We start from the raw sequence: 20,663 nt of genomic DNA on the forward strand, positions 1-20,663 counted from the left end.
TGTAGGTCGATTGCTAGTTCAAAAACCGACGAACAGATCAGAAAGGCAGAGAGAGAGAGAGAACGTTGTAGAGTGAGAAGCAGTGGCCTGAGTTGAAGCAAATCATGCGTTGTAATTTATAGGGAGGTGAATACTGCTCTGTACATGCCCAGATTCTATATAAAGTTAGGATTTTGTATTATAATAACAAAAATAATTAATTATTCCAATCGTTTTGGCAAGTTTACAATTTTCTTTCCGCTTTTACACCGTCTTAATTTGGGAAAGAATCGTGATGCTTGTTTTCCGTCTTTAATGTCTCAACCCATGTCGCTTTAGGATTTTATTTATGTATTCTCTTTGAATTGTAGGATTACTAGAAGGATAATGCTATTAATATAAGTCACAGTTTAGTGGTATTCCTTTTCATTTATAATTAAACGCCTTATATTCGATTTTCGGCAAAGATAAATTCAAGCCAAATTATTATGGCTAGCCCATTGTAATGTTTAATCCCCCACCCCCTTAGTATAAGTAATATCGAATGTATTAAAAACAAGGGAACTTTCATGAAAATGGCTTGTGCTAAGTTTATTTTAATAAAAAACCATGCTATAACTTTATTTAATTAAAAAAACTTAAATTTTAATGAAAACCCCTTAAATTTTAATAAAAAGGACCAAAAATCTGATGCGCGTACTCACGATACACTGTTTATGAAACTTACTACATTGTTTATGAAACTTAGGACACTATTTATGAAACTTACTACATTGTTTATGAAACTTAGGACACTATTTATGAAACTTACTACACTGTTTATAAAAACTTACTATACTGTTTATGAAACTTAGGACATTGTTTATGAAACTTACTACACTGTTTATGAAAACTTATGACACTATTTATAAAACTTACGACACAGTTTATGAAAACTTACGACAAGGAGTGCCTTAAGAACCATGTAGCAGCCATAGGAGGGACTGCTACGGATGGCTATAGCGAATTCATGCCCAATGGAGAAGAAGGCACCATCGAAGCCCTCAAGGGCCTCACCTTTTCGATGGTGGATGTTCTGTTGTGTTGCACATCCTTTCAACCACTACGGCTATGCACACGCGTTCCTTTCTCTCTTACATTTTAAATGCAAAATCAATTTGAACTCTGAACAAATCTCTATTTCTTCCCTTTATCAATGTTGGCATTAGGTTTTCTGAAAACTTTACAAAAGTATTCCACATATATTGGCACAGATGATGACTCAGTTAATTCAAGTTTTTCCATTATTATAACTTTAGTCACATTTTCCAGCCTAGATATCTTCATGATTTTTCGGGCATTACATTGAACACTTGGCAAGCACGCTAAGTGGAGTAGATTTTCTTCAACTTATTGGTCGCATATTCATCCACTGAGTACTGCAATTGCAAGAAACCCCAATTGGGTTCACCAGAAACTCACACAAAAGTGTCGAAAGCACAAAAAAAAAAAAATATATATATATATGATGTTTCAGAAAGAAACTTGAAAGTAGAACATGACAACATGGTCACTACGTCCACAATGATAATTGCCAAAGTGGGTTGGGGACTTGGGAGTGAGATCTTTCTAGCTTACACCAATAGAAGCATTAACCACGACAAAAGACCAAAAAGAAAAATCAAACTCTGTTTATTCTTTGTAACCTTTCCTTCCATATTCATCTGGATCATACACCATTATTTACCTTGTTGGGGACCCAGAGGGTTTGATTGTAGGCCTTGAGGAAGAGCTCGTGGAGGGCTTGGTTGTCGTTGGCCTCGACCTCTTTGTAATTGACGAAGTTCTCACGGGCGTACTTGGCGTAGTAAGTAGGAGTTGCACCAAACTTTCGTTATGTATTTTTTGTTTTTTTTTTTTTCTCTTGTCCTTATTATTGAATAAAGTTAGTAGGTGGTTTTTGGTTAAAACTCAAAGTTTTGAAGCCCCTTTCATTAGTGTTTCTTAAAAACAAATGATCAATATAAACCTATCAGTAGTGGAGATCCACATGGCTTAGGGATTGATGGCGTGTTTACTAAATTGTAACAAGGAAAATCATGAATCGAGACGGGAAATAAGGATTGGGTATGGGATCATTTAGTGCTTATTTAATCTAATTCCGGATTTTTCAAGTGTGGAATTTTGAACTTTAATATGGAGCATGAACACTTTTTTATTTTTGATTTTTGATTTTAATCCTACATGTATTAGTTTGTAAGCGGAGCATTAAACTAATTGGTTGTATAGAGGATAAGTCAAGTGGGTGAGAGATTTATTATCAAATTAAGGTCAAATTAAGCATGCTCCTAAGACCTTAGGTGAGTAGGGCATTCCCCACCCCCAATGCATGAGTGGGGAGGAAATCACCTTGTGAAAGTAAATACAAGGGAAATAAGGCATTTAGAATAATTCTAATACCCATGTTGTAGGGAATCCAAGATTCAAACAATTTCAGGTTCTCTCATAGCATGTAAGTAAAGACATCATCATTTCAGGTTCTCTCATTGCAGCAACCAGGAGTCAGAACTCTCTCTTGCCAATTATGGAGAGGATCGGCTTTAAATCCATTGGAGATGCAGTGCAAGTTGCTGGCTACAAGAGTTTTAAAAATGGCACTGGTGGAAGCATAAACCGAGCCCTGGTAACGCGCAAAAATGGAAGGCACCTGCTATGGGCTGGGTCAAGAGCAATATCGATGGGGCTTGGGGTAAGCAACGGGGTCAGGTGGGTGTTGGGATGGTCGTACGAAATGAAAGGGGCGAATTTATTGCAGCTGCGGTGAAGAACCACTGCGGGATTGCTTCCCCGCTGCTGGCAGAATTTGTGGTACCCAGAGACGCGGCCCTTTCCGTGCAGGAAGTGAAGCTCATGGGGTTGGAAATGGAGGGCGACGCACTGCTGGTTATGGCGGCATTGCAGCGGGCTGGGAGGACGACATGTCCCCAGTTGGGCATATTATTATGGACACACGCAGGGTGATGAATTCCTTACCATAGATGAAGATTTATTTTAGCAAACGGGAGACGAATAATATTGCTCACAAACTCGCAAGAATGAGCCTGACTTCGGAGAATTCTGCAATTTGGTTTGAAGAACCCTGACATAATTCATGATCTCCGGCTTGAGCATAGTATTTCTTAATTTTTTAGGTACGGGATGATCTTTTTCCTTTCGAACGTGTTGAAATTTCCGGCAATGTTTTTATCAAGGCTCATTGTATGCACCCTATCCTTAATGATGTACTTATTCTCCTCGTTATCAATGAATATCGTACTATGAATGACTTGATCACGTCTTAAGATACGTAAGCAGTCTAACACAAAAATTAGATGTAATCATAAAATAAACAAAAGGATACTATGTTGCTAAATTATTGAGTACTTTTTAGTCATGTCTTGAAAGCGTGAGAAGACTGCTTTTATTGGTTAGGTACTTTGTGTGTGTATTTATTGGAGTACTGAACTTGGCTTTGCGTATAATATTAATTATTTAGGCCACCTTAACGCCAGTCCCTTGAAGCATGTTGGTTTTGTGCTACATTCAAAATCCAGTTTTGTCCTGGGTTCGAAACTGGCGGCCAATCCACTCCAAGTAGGGGTGGGCACGGTGCGGTTCGGTGCGGTTCCACCCTTAAATTGGAACCGGAACCGAAATATATTAACGGTTCGATTCGGTGCGGTTCCACTTAAATTTATGATTAGAACATTACGGTTCGGTCTACACCGGTTTCGATTCGGTTCTTGCCGGTTTACGGTTCCTAATAATAAATTATTTGAACACCAAATCATTATGCATTCAAATACATCTTCTAAAACTGATTACATAAAGTTGCATACAACACATCTTTTTTAATGCAAATGTCTTTGGTAGTGGCACCAAGTCAACAAAAAGAGACAACTAAAATACATATGCACTGGTCAATCAGTCAACAAACAAAAAAATGATGAAACAAATTGCAAGTTTTCAGACTTCAGAGAGCAAGCAAGAAGCAGCAGCTCCTGTACACAATTTTTCAACCTATTTTTCAACCTATTATACCATGACATGTGTGTGTATATATAATTTATTTATTTATTATTAATAAAACGGTTCGGTTCGGTTCGGCCGGTTCTTGGTCATTCGAAACCGGAACCGGAACCGGTTTGAACGGTTCGGTTCGGTTTTTCACTCAAAGTTGACTTTTCCGGTCAACACGGTTTTTTTCGATTTTTTTTCTTACGGTTCGATGCGGTTTTGCGGTTTGGCGGTTTTTATGCCCACCCCTAACTCCAAGTCCTCCCATTTCTCTACACCTCTGTAGAGGCCTTAAAGGCAAATGAGGTATTCTAAAATACCTCTGTTTTTATTTTTTAACCACTTCTTTTGCATCTAATCTCTTTTTTGTTGAAGTTCTGGAGCTCTCTCTTTGATATGTTTTTAATTAGGAAAAGAAAGTACGCTTTGAATTGTTTCATGAAGCCTTTTTAGGCAGCACGCGACATGGCGACACGGTAAATCTCAAAAAGCAAGTACACAGACAAGATTAGAACACGACGATTAAAATATAATAAATTACATATATTAAAAACAATATTTCGAATTCATAATATAACAAAGTACTACTCATTTCCCTAAATAAAATTAAGCAACAAATTAGGTTGAGGTCAAGACTCTTTTGGGTTTTAGTTTCAATATTTTCAAAATTTCTCAAATATGTTTTTTAAATTTACAAAAAAGGTCCTTGCCGTGTCTTAACCATGTTTAAGCCGTATGTTGACCGTGTCCAAGCCATGTCTAGGATGTGTCCAAGGTGTGTCGGAGTGTCCATGCAACCTAGACTAGCACCCTCGTAATACCGGTCTCGTGTAACGTGTTGGTTTTCACAATCCGTAGCCTGGGTTCAAGACTGGGAGCGCAACTTCAGTAGCATCTCAAACATAAGGCAATTAAGTAAAATGAGCTGGTATTATAGCAGTAATAAGAACATGCCAAAAGCAAGGGCCTGAAGAAGCTAGGCATGCGAGATGGAGTTTGAGATTTAACGGTGAGTGAGATTAGTAGGCAACCAATATAACTAGAGCTAGAGAGGGGTTGTGCATGGCCCTAAATCATGTGCAAAACTAAGAAATATGACCGCTTCCCTTTTCCATAACCTTTCTTGCGACAAAGCAATGATCAATCATCATTAAGAAAACAAATTCATCTCGCCGAAGTGAGAGCTCTTCCTTCTCGCTGCTTCTGTGAAACTTTCAGATCAAAGCATCTCCAGTGGCACCGAATCTAGCTTCGGCTGGGATCGGTTGTAAGAAACAGAAACTCTCTCTCTCTCTCTGTGTAAAAAACAGATTTTCATTCCTTAAATAATTACAACAGTAGAAGAGGATATATATATATATATATATATATATATATATATATATATATATATATATATATATAGACTTGCTGCACTAATGCCCTTGGCTCCTACAACTAATTACACAATTACCACAATTAATTGTTTATAGTTATAACTAACTAGTGACCTGTTTGGCTAGCTTAGCATCTGCCTTAATGCACCCCCTCAAGCTAAGCTTGGGATCAATCATTGAACCAAGTGGAAGCTTGGATTTGAGATAGCTAAACCGGCTTTTGGACAAAGACTTGGTATGAATGTCAGCCAATTGATCTTGACTACAAACAAATTGGACTTTGATGAGCTGAGCCAATACTAATTCTCGAATGTAGTGGTAGTCGATTTCGATGTGTTTAGTTCTAGCATGGAACACTGGATTGGAAGCTAGGGAGATAACTGAAATGTTGTCACACTAGAGATTAGGAACCTGAGAGAGGAAAAAGCCAATATCTCGGAAGATTTTGTAGATCCATGTAAGTTTTGCAGCAATGTGGGCTAGAGAATGATATTCAGCTTCAGTGGATGATCGAACAACAATGGATTGTTTCTTGGCACTCCAACTGATGAGATTGGAACCCAGAAAGACACAATAACCACTGGTCGAAGGTCTATCAAATGCACAACCTGCCCAGTCAGCATCTGAGAAGGTAGTGAGGTTGATAGGACCCTTTTTGAACCAAATTCCTTTAGATACAGTGCCTTTGAGATATTGAAGAACTCGTTTTGTAGCCTGCAAGTGTTGTTCTCGAGGAGCATGCATGAATTGGCAAATTTGATTGACTGCAAATGAGAGATAAGGGCGTGTCCATGTTAAATACTGCAAGCCACCAACAATGGACCTATACTTGATTGGATTGGAGAGAACATGACATGTGTGATCAAGTTGCGTAGAACCAAGAGGAGTATAGCAAGGCTTAGCATTATCCATATTGGTTTTCCTAAGAAGATACGGTAGATATTTAGTTTGGCGAAGAAATATACCTTCAGAGGACCGGTGAACTTCTAATCCCAAAAAGTAGTGCAATAGTCCTAGATCTTTAACTGGACTCAGCCTTTGAATGAATTGATTGCATAAAGAGGGACTTGGACCAATTACCAAGATGTCATCAACATAGACAAGAACAATGACTGGAAAAGGATCTTTGAGAACAAATAATGAGGCATCTGAAGAGGACTGTACAAAACCAAATTGAAGAAGAGCTTGAAAAAGTTTATCAAACCAAGCTCGGGGTGCCTGTTTAAGGCCATATAGGGATTTCCTCAATTTACATACATGATGTAGCTTGCTGGGATCGATGAAGCTGAGGGGTTGCTGCATATACATATTTTCCTTTAAATCGTCATGAAGAAATGCATTACTGATGTCTATTTGATATAAAAACCAATTAAACTGCACTGCAAGTGATAAAAGGACTCGAATGGTGACTGGTAATCAATGTCTTCCTGCTAGTGATATCCCTTTGCAACCAGGCGAGCTTTAAATCTTTTTCTTGACTCTAAAGACCCACTTGCAGCCAACAACATTTTGAGAGGAAGATGGAGGTACTAAGGTCTAAGTACTCGTGGATTGCAAGGCATTAAATTCATCTTGCATAGCAGACCTCCAATGAGCATGTTTAGATGCTTGCAAATATGTAGTTGGTACATCATCAATATCTAAAGGAAGGGGATGCTTAGTAGCTGCATAAACTTTAGGCTTATAGATTCCAGCTTTGGAACAAGTGACCATTGGATGAATATTACTTGTAGGCACTGGAAGAAATGGATCACTTGAAGAGAGAGGCTCTGTAAGGGAAATAGGATCAGAATTGTGGACAAAACTTGAAGATTCATGATGATTATGTGCTTCTCCAATATCTGACCCTGAAGGAATAGAGAACTGGAGATCCATAGAAGGTGAAATAGATTCTTGAACTATAGCTGCTGTCTTAGGAAGAGATTGAAAGGGATGTGTAGTTTCATCAAACTGCATGTGTCTTGAAATATAAATTATGTCAGTCTATGGGTCAAGACACCTATAACCTTTGTGTTGTGAATTATACCCCAAAAAAACACAACTTTTGCTTTTGGCATCCAACTTTGAATGAACATAAGGCTTGAGCCATGGGAAACAACTGCAGCTAAATACTTTCAATCTTGAGTAATTTGGGGGTTTGTGAAAAAAAATTCCCAAGGAGACTGAGATATCCCAGATATTGGCAACCGGTTAATGAGATACACAGCCGTGGAGAATGCCTCCACCCAATAGAGATGAGGAACATTAGAAGCAACAAGTAAAGTTCTAGCAGTCTCCATAAGGTGTCTATGCTTTCTTTCTGCACACCATTATGTTTAGGGGTATGGGGGCAGCTTAATTGATGTAAAATGCCATGAGAACAAAGAAATGACTGAAACACAACATTAATGAATTCACCCCTTGAATCTGAGCGCACAATTTTGATTTTATTGCCAAGTAAGTTCTCTACATAATGTTTGAATACAACAAAGGTTAAATAGGCATTAGACTTTGCCTTTAATGGAAACAACCAACTATATCTATTGTAAGCATCAACTAACAACATATAATAGTTAAAACCACTAGGTGAAGTAACAGATGCAGGGCCCCAAAGATCACAGTGAAGCAATTGAAGGTTGTGAGTAGTAGTGGAGCTCACAGATCCAAATGGAAGCTTATGGTTTTTAGCAAGAGCACAATCTGAACAAAAGAAATCAACAGTGGTCGTGCCTTGTAAAGCAAGGTTATTGCTGGAGAGAACCTTTCAAAAAAGTGAGGAAGATGGATATCCCAATCTTCGATGCCAAATCTTCACAAGAGCTTTGACACTTATTAAAGCTAATGTGATGAAAGGATGGTGTGACTGGAACCTTGCAGTGGATAAAACCTGTCTCTAACTTGGCCCCACAAAAGCGTATTCCCTGAAGCACGATCCTTTACAGTAGATCCATTAGGGTCAAGAGTCAGAGCAATTATTGTCTTTGAGAAATTGATAAGCAGACAATAAATTATGCTTCATATGTGGAACATGAAGTACATTACTCAACTTAAAGAAGTATAAGGAATATGTAAAGAAGAGGAACCAATATTTTGGATAGACAAACCTTTGCCATCTCTTATGTAAACCTTGTCTTCACCTGTGTAGGGAGAGGAGATAGAGAGATTGGCAATGTCATTCGTAATATGGGATGTAGCTCTAGAGTCCAGTAGCCAAGATGGAGAGGGTTTGGAAGAGTAGTAAGGACACAAAGCAACAAGCTTGGATGGTGGTACTCTTCTAAAAGATCTCGGGATTCATCCTGTCAAAACAGTCAATGGCTTCGTGGCTAGTAGAACCACATATTTGACATGGAGTCTTGGTACCAGATGAGGATGAAAAACCATGATTGAGGAGTACGATTCTAAGTACCACGATGATTGTCATTGAAAGAACCACGATTGGTCTTGTGATTTCGATTCCCTCTATTGAAAGTGCAATTTTGTCTTCCATGATTAGAATTATAATAGAAGCAAGACTGGAAAGGCCTATGTAGAAGGCTTTGGCAACAATGGTGCCTAAGACTAAACAAAAAAGGCCTGAAATAGCTTAGTGACAGAAGAAGAAACAGTTTGCTTGCAACGAGCCATAGACAGTTCTTTAGTAAGCAGCATACCATGCAATTGATCAAGGGAGGTAGAAGACAAGCGAAGCATGATAGAGTCAATGAAGGGCTCGAATTCATTAGGTAGGCCAAGAAGTGTTGCTGCAATTAGGTCTCACTTATAGATATGTGCACCAACGACTGTGAGAGAATCCGAAATTTCCTTAATATATTGAAGATATTCTGAGATTGATTAAGAGCCTTTATTAATGGACTGAAGACGAGAGTGAATCTGATGAACATGAGCATCAAAAACTCCACCAAAACATTGTTCAAGTTTCTGTCATAGCTCTCGAGATGTGGATACTCCAACCATGAAAGGAATTAGATCTTCAGAGAGCGTCGAATTCAACTAGATCAACATATTTTGATCTTTCTCAAACTATTGCTCAAACATTGGGTTCATAGATCGATCAAGAAAAAGAGGAGCCGGACATGGCTCAGCACCATCAATGAGGTCGATGAGCTTGTATCGACGAAGAATTGGAGCAAACAAGGCTCACCATGGGAGATGATTGGTGCGCTTGAGCTTAATTGCCACCATACTATCAATGTTCTGAATTGTAAGAGACAAATATAAATTTGGAAAGGGAGAACTTCTTGAGGAATTAGGGTTCGGAGATGATGATTCAAGGGGGGATGCCATGACTAATAGAGGTAAGATTCGAGATAAGAGATGAAGAATTACGAATCGGAAATAGAAATTGATCAAGAAATCTAAAGAAATCAATCAAGAAAGTGATCGAAAATTCTAGGCGGTGAGTGGAAGAGGATCGAGTCAGTAAGTCGATAAGCGCCGTGAGGCAGTTGGGCAAGATACCATAAAGATACAGAAACTCTCTCTCTCTGTAACAAACTAATTTTCATTCCTTAAATAATTACAACAATACAAGAGGATATATATATATATATATATATATATATATATATATATATATATATAGCCAGGGACTTGCTGCACTAATGTCTTTGTCTCCTACAACTAATTACACAATTACCACAACTAATTGTTTACAATTATAACTAACTAGTAACTTGTTTGGCTAGTTTAGCATCTGCCTTAATATGTTGTTGTGTCCTCATTTCCCTCTTTTCCTTCTTTCTCCTTGCATCTATTGCTGGTTCTCCCAATTTTTCAATCTGGCATGTCCAATTCCTCAACCCCCTTGGGTATTCCTCTTCCTGGCTCTTCCTTGCTCGGATCTTCGGCAATGTTCTCTGTCGAATTCGTGTGTAGAGTTCTGGCACTTTCACCGGCTCGGGTGTTTCCAACACCACCACATTTTCCTTGGTGTATGTCGTTTCCAGCAGTGTCGCTTGGGGATTTCCCTGAGTTTCACACATGTGGTTGGCTTCTTTCACTTGGGTGTCGACTATCTCTTGCTTATGGCTGTGTGTAAGAGGCGTCTAAGGAGGAGATGGTGGTCGGAGAATCGGATGGTTGGATGCTCCTAGGATAGGCGGTGGAGAAAGTAGTGGATGCTTCTCGAAAGTTCTATTGTTTTTCGGCTTTTGGGCTCACTTTCTGTTTTTGTTTTTTTCTTTGTTTTTAGGCCCCTTTTTGTTTGTTTATAGGTGTAAGTTGGGCCTTTGTTTGTTTGTAAGTGTGTGTTTGGTGTTTATTAAAATCTCCCCTTGACAAAAAAAACTAAGAAATTTAATATCCTGACAAGATTTAATGACGAACTCATTTTAATTTTGTAGGCACACAATCAAGCAGGTTTTGCTTTTGATTGGCACTTGAATATGAATAAGTAAGTATATGAAAAATATAGCTTAGTTGTTGAATCCCAAATGTCTAAGAATGTTGAAACATATATGAAATGAATTGATCGGGAAGCCGAACCCGTGAGGTTTTTAGTAAGAGTTCCTTTTCTATCAAGAAAAATCTTGGGTAAAGTACAAAAAACTACCTCAACTATTGGGGTCACGACAGTTTCATACCTCATCTTTTAAAATTGACAATGTCATACCGCATCTTAAGAATTTGTGACAATGTCATACCTCCGTCAATTTTTCTGTTAGTTTTTCTGTTAAATGCTGACATGGCAAGAGACGGGGACCACTTTCTATTAAAAAATTAATAAAATATTATTAAAAACTAAAAAAAATATTTAATATTTTTTAAATATTAAAATAATAAATAAAAGTAAAATTAAAAAAAAAAAAAAAAGGGTAAAATACAAAAAACTACCTCAACTATTGGGGTCACGACAGTTTCATACCTCATCTTTTAAAATTGACAATGTCATACCGCATCTTACGAATTTGTGACAATATCATACCTCTGTCAATTTTTTTGTTAGTTTTTCTGTTAAGTGCTAACGTGACTTGATTCGGGACCTACTTTCTATTAAAAAATTATTAAAAACTAAAAAATAATTATTTAATATTTTTTAAATATTAAAATAATAATAAAAAGCAGAAGAAAAAAAACCCTCATTTCGTCCCTCCCCTCCCCCCTCCTCCCTCCTCTTTCCTCTCCCCATCTTCATCTTCTTCGCCCACCTGCAAATCCCAACAAAAAAAAAAAAAAAATCCAATTTGTCTTCCCCCCACACCCACACTCAATTTCCCCACACCCACACCCACACTCTTCTCCCTCTTGCAACCCAGAAAAAAAAAAAAAAAAAAAAAAAAAAAACCAGATCCCGTCGGCGGGAAGATGGGTGAGCAGAGAAGGTGGAGGATGGATGCGGAAGAGGATGTGGAGAATGGATGAAAGTGGTGGATTTGGGGTTTGATGGGTTTTCAAATTCTTTTTTTTTTCCTTCTTTTCTTCCTCTTCTTCTTCTTCTTCTTCTTCTTCTTCCGCAGGGGAGTTGATGGTTTTTTAAAAAAAAAAAAAAAAAAAAAAAAAAATTTCCTTCCTCCTTTTTTTCCTTTTCTTCTTCTTCTTCTTCCTCCTTCTCCTTCTCCTTCTCCTTCTTCCGCAAGGGGGTGTTGATGGGTTTTCAAATTTTTTTTTATTTTTTCTTCCTCTTCTTCTTCTTCCTCCTCCTTTTCTTACTCTTCTTCTTCTTCCTCCTTCTCCTTCTCCCTTCTTCTTCTTCCGCACCAACAGGGGGGAATTTTTTTTTTTTTTTTTTTTCCTTCCTCCTTTTTTTCCTCTTCTTCTTCTTCTTCCTCCTCCTCCTCCTCCTTCTCCTTCTTGTTCTTCCGCAGGGGGGTTGTTGGGTTTTCAAAATTTTTTTATTTTTTTTATTTTTTTGGGTTTGCAGGTGGGGGGAAGAAAATGAAGATGGGGAGAAGAGAGAGGAGGGGGGAGGGGGAGGGGAGGGACGAACTGATGGTTTTTTATTTATTTGTTTTCCTCTGCTTTTTATTATTATTTTAATATTTAAAAATATTAAATATTTTTTTTTAGTTTTTAATAATTTTTTAATAGAAAGTATGTCCCGAATCAAGCCACGTGAGCACTTAACAAAAAAACTAACAGAAAAATTGACGGAGGTATGACATTGTCACAAATTTGTAAGACGCGGTATGAAATTGTCAATTTTAAAAGATGAGGTATGAAACTGTCGTGACCCCAATAGTTGAGGTAGTTTTTTGTACTTTACCCTGTTTTTTTTTTAATTTTACTTTTATTTATTATTTTAATATTTAAAAAATATTAAATATTTTTTTTAATTTTTAATAATATTTTATTAATTTTTTAATAGAAAGTGGTCCCCGTCTCTTGCCACGTCAGTATTTAACAGAAAAACTAACAGAAAATTTGACCGAGGTATGACATTGTCACAAATTCGTAAGATGCGGTATGACATTGTCAATTTTAAAAGATGAGGTATGAAACTGTCGTGATCACAATAGTTGAGGTAGTTTTTTGTACTTTACCCAAAAATCTTTCATAGATTATTAATGTTTTTACGTCTCAAAATATATGGCCAAAACTCACATCTAGGAAATAATCAGTGTCAAATCAAATGAATTCATTATTTCTTTTTACATCATGGTATTGATCACGACAGTGTGTCTGCCCTCTTGCATTCAATTTGAATCACCTTTTTCATAACCTAGAATTAGAGGTGGGTATAAAAACCGCTAAACTGGAAAATCGAGTCGAACCGTAGTAAGAAAATACCATAAAAAACCGCGTTGACAAAAAAAGTCAAAACTGGGACAAAAGACGAATCAGACCATCTCAAATCGGTTCAAGTTCTAGTTTGAAAATACTAAGAAACAAAGGAACTAAACCGAATCACTTTTAATATAAATTATTGTTTTATTATTTATTTTTTATATAAACAAGCCGCTTCCCAGCCTGATGGTTCTAGTCTTGGTAAATTCGAGCTTGTTGATATGGTTGTAGTCTTGGTAAAAGTGCTTTTGGTGTTGATATTGGGAGCTAGTTCAGACTGACCTACTCTTGTGAAAGGTTCGATGTGACATCCTACATCGCCCAGGGGAGTGATCCTTAAATGTATATTCTCATCCATACCTAACACGAGGCCTTTTGGGAGCTCATTGGCTTCGGGTTCCGTAAGAACTCCGAAGTTAAGCGAGAAGGGGGTTAGAGCAATCCCATGATGGGTGACCTACTGGGAAGTTGCTCGTGAGTTCCCAAAAACAAAACCGTGAGGGAATAGTAAGCCCAAAGCGGACAATATCGTGCTACGGTGGTGGAGTGGGCCCGGGAAGTGATCCGCCCCGGGCCGGGATGTGAAAATTGGTATCAGAGCCAATCCTTGGCCGGAAGTGTGTCGACGAGGGCGTCGGGCCCCTAAGGGGGTGGATTGTGACATCCCACATCGCCCAGGGGAGTGATCCTTAAATGTATATTCTCATCCCTACCTAGCACGAGGCCTTTTGGGAGCTCATTGGCTTCAGGTTCCGTAGGAACTCCGAAGTTAAGCGAGAAGGGGGCTAGAGCAATCCCATGATGGGTGACCCACTGAGAAGTTGCTCGTGAGTTTCCAAAAACAAAACCGTGAGGGAATAGTAAGCCCAAAGCGGACAATATCGTGCTACGGTGGTGGAGTGGGCCCGGAAAGTGATCCGCCCCGGACCGGGATGTGACATTCGATCAACGTTCTTTGCTTTCTATTGTTTCAGATTAGAAAAGATGAGTTGCTTTACATGTTGCATTAATTAGGTAGTACTGGACTGGTTTAAGAATATGAATCCATCATGTGTATTTTTGTATACTCAAACCAATGAAGTAAATACAAACGTATGTTTTTGTTCTCCTATATGAAATGGTGCTGTATTTGTGTTTGATTTTGAAAAAGGTTTTGGCATACATCGTTGATGTAGACTATTCAACCATCATGAACAACTAGATCAATCTCGCTCAATAGTCGATTTAGAACAAGTCTCATTACCATAAGTTCTGAGTTTTTTTTTTTCTTTTGAAAATAGAGGATTCGAAAAGGTATATATAATTTTGGTTAAAACCGTAAACCGTTATAATCTAATAAATTTAAGTAGAACCGCACCAAAATGAATTGTTAATATTTTTCGATTTCGGTTCTAATTTGATGATGGAACTGAATCGTGCCCAGTCCTACCTAGAATATCATCTTGTAACAAAACAAGACAATTAATTAATCTAATGAGTGATACATTTAATTTTAAAAACCCAAAGGCAACATTTTATATTGAACATTCAGCTCTCCCATAAAAAAGGAAGAAAAGTTAAAAGAGAGATATCATCTCCCAGCCGTATAAATAGAATTACTTAAGAAGGACAAACGCTGGTCTCACGCGTAGCAGCTGGATATTGTGCTACATTCACAAACCAGCTGGTCCTGGGTTCGAGACTGGCAGAAGAGAGAGAGAAGAAGAGAGAGTACTGAAATTAAAATGAGGTATTCTAAAATACCTCTGTTTTTTATAGGAAATGCATAAGGCGAGAGGGAGAGTGCAGAAATAACTTCGATACCAAATTTTAAAGTGATTCCGTTAATTATAATTTGTTTATAGCTTTCTTTAACTAATCAACACACGTTTACCAACAAATTAAACGGTAAAATATCAAAAAAATTATCTTAATGTAACACAAATAGTGTATATCTGTTTGAACCAAAAGATAGTGATCATTTTCCTTCTCCAGCTTTACTGCCAGTTGGTCGTCCACTAACTTGTTAGCTTTGTGTTACATCTAAAGTCAAATAGGTTGTAACAAAAATAGTGTATATCTGTTTGAACCAAAAGATAGTGATCCTTTAACTTTTCTAGCTTTACCGTCGGTTGGTCATCCACTAACTTGTTAGCTTTGTGTTACATCTAAAGTCAAATAGGTTTTAAGTTTGACTGGAATCGCATTGACGATAAATAACCAGAAATGTTACAAACAAGAAAAATGAGGTATTCTAAAATACCGATTGTTGATGCAAATTTTCACTTTCCTTTGATTGACGAAACTGTGCCTACAAAACAATCAACACTTTTGGTCAAAGATCAAAAACCTCACGCGCCCACGATAAGTTGGGGGATTGGTCAAAGGACATTCAATGCTCAAGTCAGAAACTTTGAGAGAATGAGTGTTTGGCTTTTCTATATGGTAAAGGGTTTCCTAAATTTTGGAGATAAAGTGGGTATTTATAGGAGAGAAGAAGAGAGGGGCTGGCCCTATAAAGTTTATGGGTGGCCGGCCCTTTAGGGTTGTATTTAAGTAGGAATATTCAAAGATATTTGTGAAAGTAATATCTTGGAATAATTAAATAAATATCCTAAATAAATAATTATGATTACTTACGTGAAATATGTCTTCTCTGATTATGAATGTATTTATGATAGGAATTGTTCTATCATAAATACCTTTGACTTTTCCTATGGACTGGAAGTGCCTTGAACAGTCGTGTTCTTCTTGAAAAATAAAGGCAGTCTTGTTCTTCTTGAAAAATAATCCACTATGTCAGCTTCATAATTTTTAGGATTATTTTTTGTTCCACACGTTTTTGTTCCACACTTTTTTGTTCCAAGGGCAAAGGCCTGTAACGAAAACCTCTTTTTTGTTTCTCTCTCTTTTCTTTTTGGTCTTTAAACTAGAGAGTAAATTCTTCATCATCTTACATTGTCTATAGAAAGCTCTTTTGGCCTTCTTTTCCCCCAAGTATTTGGTCAGATATTATATAAGATCTAGTACACATAGTTTAGCAGCAGTTTATCAATAAAATTATATTCAAATGCGTGCACCGATGCACGTAGAAAGGGCACGAGATTATTTACAAGTACTAGGGTTTATGATTCTTAAATTTCTAGAGCTGATACAAACACATCGAACACGGGATGAAAGAATCTAACCGAGAAACTCTACACACTATCATTTACAATGAGGAGAACGCAACTCAATAACACCAAACATAGAAAAGATGTCGCATAAGTTAATCAAACGATTAACTAATGCGTTTATCAGAGCAGGTGATTTCTGCATCTGTTTTCGCTGATCTGGTAAGGCCAGACGCATAGCATCCACACGGAGCGTTAGAAGCTATCTGCACTGCATTTACGGTACAGCTCAAAGTTTTGACAGTTCAAGGAAGGGTTCCACGGACTTCTTATGCCTGGAGGAACCCCTGATTTTCCAAGTAAGAAACTACTTCTTCGGCCATCTCACATGGGGAAGGACAGGTTCCTCCTTTATGTGATAATACTATCTGAAGCCAGATAAGGGATGAAAAACAGCAAATGAGAAATTCTCCTTTCATATTCTGAATAAAACAATAACATCGAGCACACTATAGACCGAAAAGGAAAACGTAACAAGAGGTGAGCTAAGTTTATGTGCAGCTGTAGTTACATCATACATGTCCACCAACTACACATCAGATCATCATTCATTTTATTCCGCGCCATATGTGGAAAGCGACTAATGTATCTCAAATTTAACTTCCAAAAAGCCTAGATTAAGCTCTTGTTTAATTACATAGACTTTTTTAACAACGGCCTTTTCCTATGGAAAATATTTTCTTCTGGATTGCGTTAAGTTTAAATTTTTTATTTTTAAGTTGCTATTCCCCAGCTCTCACTACGTAATGTGTATTTCTCTTTTGCAAGAGAACATTTATGTATATATATGATATCTGTAGTCTGTATGTAGCCACACCTGTTCAATTTTAGCTTAAAAGGTGTATTCTGCTTTTCTCTAGATAGTGTACATACCTCACAATCTAACGGTTGCTCATATGGATCATCAATCCCAGTAAAACCTGCAATGCCAGATTGATACAGTATAAGCAATGACCAACATTTCGGACTAGGAAACTGACAAAGTGATAAATAATATGGCCATTTAACCATAACTCCTTGTAAAATACAAAATGAAAAGATTCGGTGCTTCTGACTATGGAGAGTGGGATTGGTACACATATTTCAAACAAATTTAACATACCAATTGTCCAGGATTCAATTCGTAATCAGTGTCACACTTAAGGATCCATATATGAGATGGCGAAATTTACTAACTTCAAAAAATATACATGTCAATGCACAAGGGAAGAAGATTCACAGATACACACCCACATCCAGAGGTTTGCGTACGGTAGTACCAGAAAAAATTAAGAATCTTCCAAATGATTGTTTAAACAGAAGTTTAATTAACCATAATAAGATTCACAACGTTTCTTGTATCTCATCGTAAAAAAAATATTATCTATGTAAAGATTTTAGTACCTTAAGCAGGCTGTTAAATTTTAAAGACACTCAATTTAGTAACCAAAAACCGAGATATTAGTTTGCATATACCTTTGATCTTCCCTGCACGTGCAAGCTTATATAGGCCTTTCGGGTCTCTAGCCTCACAAACTTGGAGTGGAACGTCCATAAACACCTTTCACAAAACAAGTTCGCTTTACTGATAATTTCTTCAGCAAATATTCCAAGCATATGCCCGAAGCTTAGTTGAACTTGAAAAACAGTGATAGAGATTAAATAGCAGTGAATTACAAACCTCAATGAAGTCTCCAGCAGGTAGCATTGCACGGCAGGCATCACGATCCCTTCTATAAGGAGAAACCACGCTAGCAATACAAATAACTCCGGCATCAGCAAACAGTTTTGCCACTTCCCCTGAATACAAGAGCAAGGCAATGCTACATGAATACATAAATAAAATGAAAGCGGTAGTTAATCTAAAAAGAGGAATTAGTTGATCTAAAAAGAGGCATAGACAACATACCAATCCTCCGAATGTTCTCTGCACGATCTTCTGCTTTAAAACTAAGGTCGTGATTCAGGCCATGCCTGACATTGTCCCCATCAAGAATGTACGACAGCTTTCCCCTGCGATACAAACTCCCACCCAAAGCACACGCCACCGTGCTCTTCCCTGACCAAACAAAATCAATTATACGCAAGTGATGAGCAACTTTCTCTCGGCACAGTCTAATGGGTTGTAGATGTTGTTAGTCTATCAATCTGAATCGCAATTATACAAAATCATATATGAATGCGGTTCTGATTCACAGTCTAACCAGATATAATATATCATATTTCTAACATAAAGAACATTATACATATATATATGTGTGTGTGTGTGAATGTGTGTATATACAACTTTGAATTAAGAAAAAACTAACCTGAACCGCTGAGACCGGTGATCCAAATGACACACCCCTTTTGTTTAAGCAACTCTTGCCTGTCAGTTTTGTTCAATGAGCACTCATGCCACTTAATATTGGTTGAATTGCCAACCGAAGACGACAAGCTCCCATTTTTATCTATTTAACAAAAAATTAAAACAAAAATCAACCCAGAAAAAGCATAAAGATTCCAAATTCAACATGAAAAATCAGAGTGGGTAAGTTCAGAAAAAACTTAAAGATCCCAAAAATTAAAGATGAAAAATCATAAGTGGGTAAATTCTACATGGAAAACAACAACCAATTCAGAAAAAGCTTAAAGATTCCCATCCCAAAAAATTAACAACTCAGTGCCTGAACTCTCAGCGTGGCCATTCAGACTCGCCGTTCTGGAACCCTCCACCTCCATGGCCTTTACTACAAACAAACCCCTGGCTTTCAAGCTATTCACAGAAGCACCACAGGGCAAGTTCACGGCCGCCAGCTGCGACAAAGAAGACGTTTCGACCCCGACCCGGAGTCCCGGCGACGGCGCCCATTGCAGTGATTTGGCTTGCATGTCTAGCAAAATCATCAAATCCCCCAAAAAAAAAAAAAAAATTGAATTAAACGAAAAGAAAAATTGGGTTTTCTGAAAACCCAGAAAAATATATACACTGAATGTGAATGTGGAATTAAAGTGCTATTTGGGTGGGGATATTTGAAGGGAGGCCATGGGGAAATGGAAAGTTGAGTTTGTGGCGGTGGGAGAATTGAGCAATGTTGGTGGGGAACGGGGGTGGATCGGTTTTAACAAAAATGTGACCGTTAGGTTTTTAATTGATTTTGTTTTTTAAATAAACACGTTATACTACTGCTGTTAGATTCTCACGATGCCGTGAAAGCGGCTTCGTTCAAGACGGAAAAATAAGCTTCTCGTTACCGCCGCGATTAATTGCGATGATGATTCTGTTAATCTTTTCATTAATTCTTCAATTGGAGTTATTTGTTTAATTATTTCTCTAGAGTTATTGCCATTTATTGTATTATTATTTTTTTTCAGATTTTTTTTTTCTTGGGTGCAAGTTACAGTTTTACATAATTAGTAATCTCTCCTTGACATAATTAAACTACGAGAGGTGCAATATGTCAGATGGAATGACAGATGAATGTTAAGGTAGAAACTTAATTCACAACCGAAAAAACTTCTCTCTTCTTGAGAGCTTTCTCACCGCCTGTGTATGAGTGTATATCCAGCTTCCATTCTTCTTCTCGATGCCACCTATTCTAGTTATGGCTAGGGTTGGTGGTAGCCCCTTACTCCTCTTGTTTCCTTTTCTTTCCTTTTGTTCCTACTTGTTTTTTTTCCTCTACCTTTTTGTTGGTTCGACCATATCCTTGTCTCTCTAGTGCCTCTGGTTTTACTTCACCAACTCCCCCTTTTTTTATTTACTTTTTCCTCCACCTCCTTAATTTCCAACACTCCACACCCTACCCTTTCCAATTGGCTTACTCCTCCATTGATCTCACACTCTAGATCGAGTTCCACTAATCAACATCGTGAATGCGAATCTTCGCGATTCCCGTTTAGGAGGAAGATGTGTAGAGCTTCGAATTTCATCGATGCTCGAGTGTTCTGACCACCTTCTTACCTCTATTTGGCCTTGTTGCCCCTGTTGCTCGTGGGTTGTATCCTGTGAGCTTCATTCGATTCGTGGTGCCTATCTTCGTTGTACTCTTTGGAGGTTGTTGAAGTGTTCTTCTTATCTACTTTGGGGGCTTGGTTTGGCTTGATTTCAGGCCACTAGTTTGAGTTTGGTGGTCCTTCTGATGGCAGCAGCGGCAAATGATGCATGTTGTTAGGGGTTTTTCTGTTAGGCTTGGTTTCATTGTACTTTGGAGGTCCATAATTTTTCTTGTAAATATGTGTTGTTGGTAATGTTATTACCTTTTTACCCAAAAAAAAAAAAAAAAAAACATGAATGTAAATATAGAAAGTTAATTTGACTCTCACAATGACTTTGTATAATGTCAATAATATATCAAAAGAAACATTTTTCTCAATAACCTTTTGGACATATTTTTATAATGCAGTTCATTATTGAAGTGGAAATTGACCACTGCTTATATTTGAATATTTCTATCAT

The 20,663-nt window shown here is 37.6% G+C and overlaps 1 protein-coding gene across 1 annotated transcript; it reads right to left on the reverse strand.

Annotated features, from left to right (window-relative positions):
* Positions 1 to 16,109: 16,109 nt before the first annotated feature.
* On the reverse strand, positions 16,110 to 19,475 carry LOC137726800 (adenylyl-sulfate kinase 3). Its single transcript, XM_068465761.2, has 7 exons — positions 18,892 to 19,475; positions 18,535 to 18,675; positions 18,135 to 18,284; positions 17,907 to 18,025; positions 17,702 to 17,786; positions 17,120 to 17,166; positions 16,110 to 16,614 (listed from the first exon to the last, which is right to left on the reverse strand). The coding sequence occupies exons 1-7, from the start codon at positions 19,109 to 19,111 to the stop codon at positions 16,516 to 16,518; spliced, it is 861 nt and encodes a 286-aa protein (XP_068321862.2). The 5' UTR covers positions 19,112 to 19,475; the 3' UTR covers positions 16,110 to 16,515.
* Positions 19,476 to 20,663: the final 1,188 nt, after the last annotated feature.

Source organism: Pyrus communis, chromosome 5, assembly GCF_041283825.1.
Source record: "Pyrus communis isolate YQ-2024b chromosome 5, ASM4128382v1, whole genome shotgun sequence".
Taxonomy (NCBI): Eukaryota; Viridiplantae; Streptophyta; class Magnoliopsida; order Rosales; family Rosaceae; genus Pyrus; species Pyrus communis.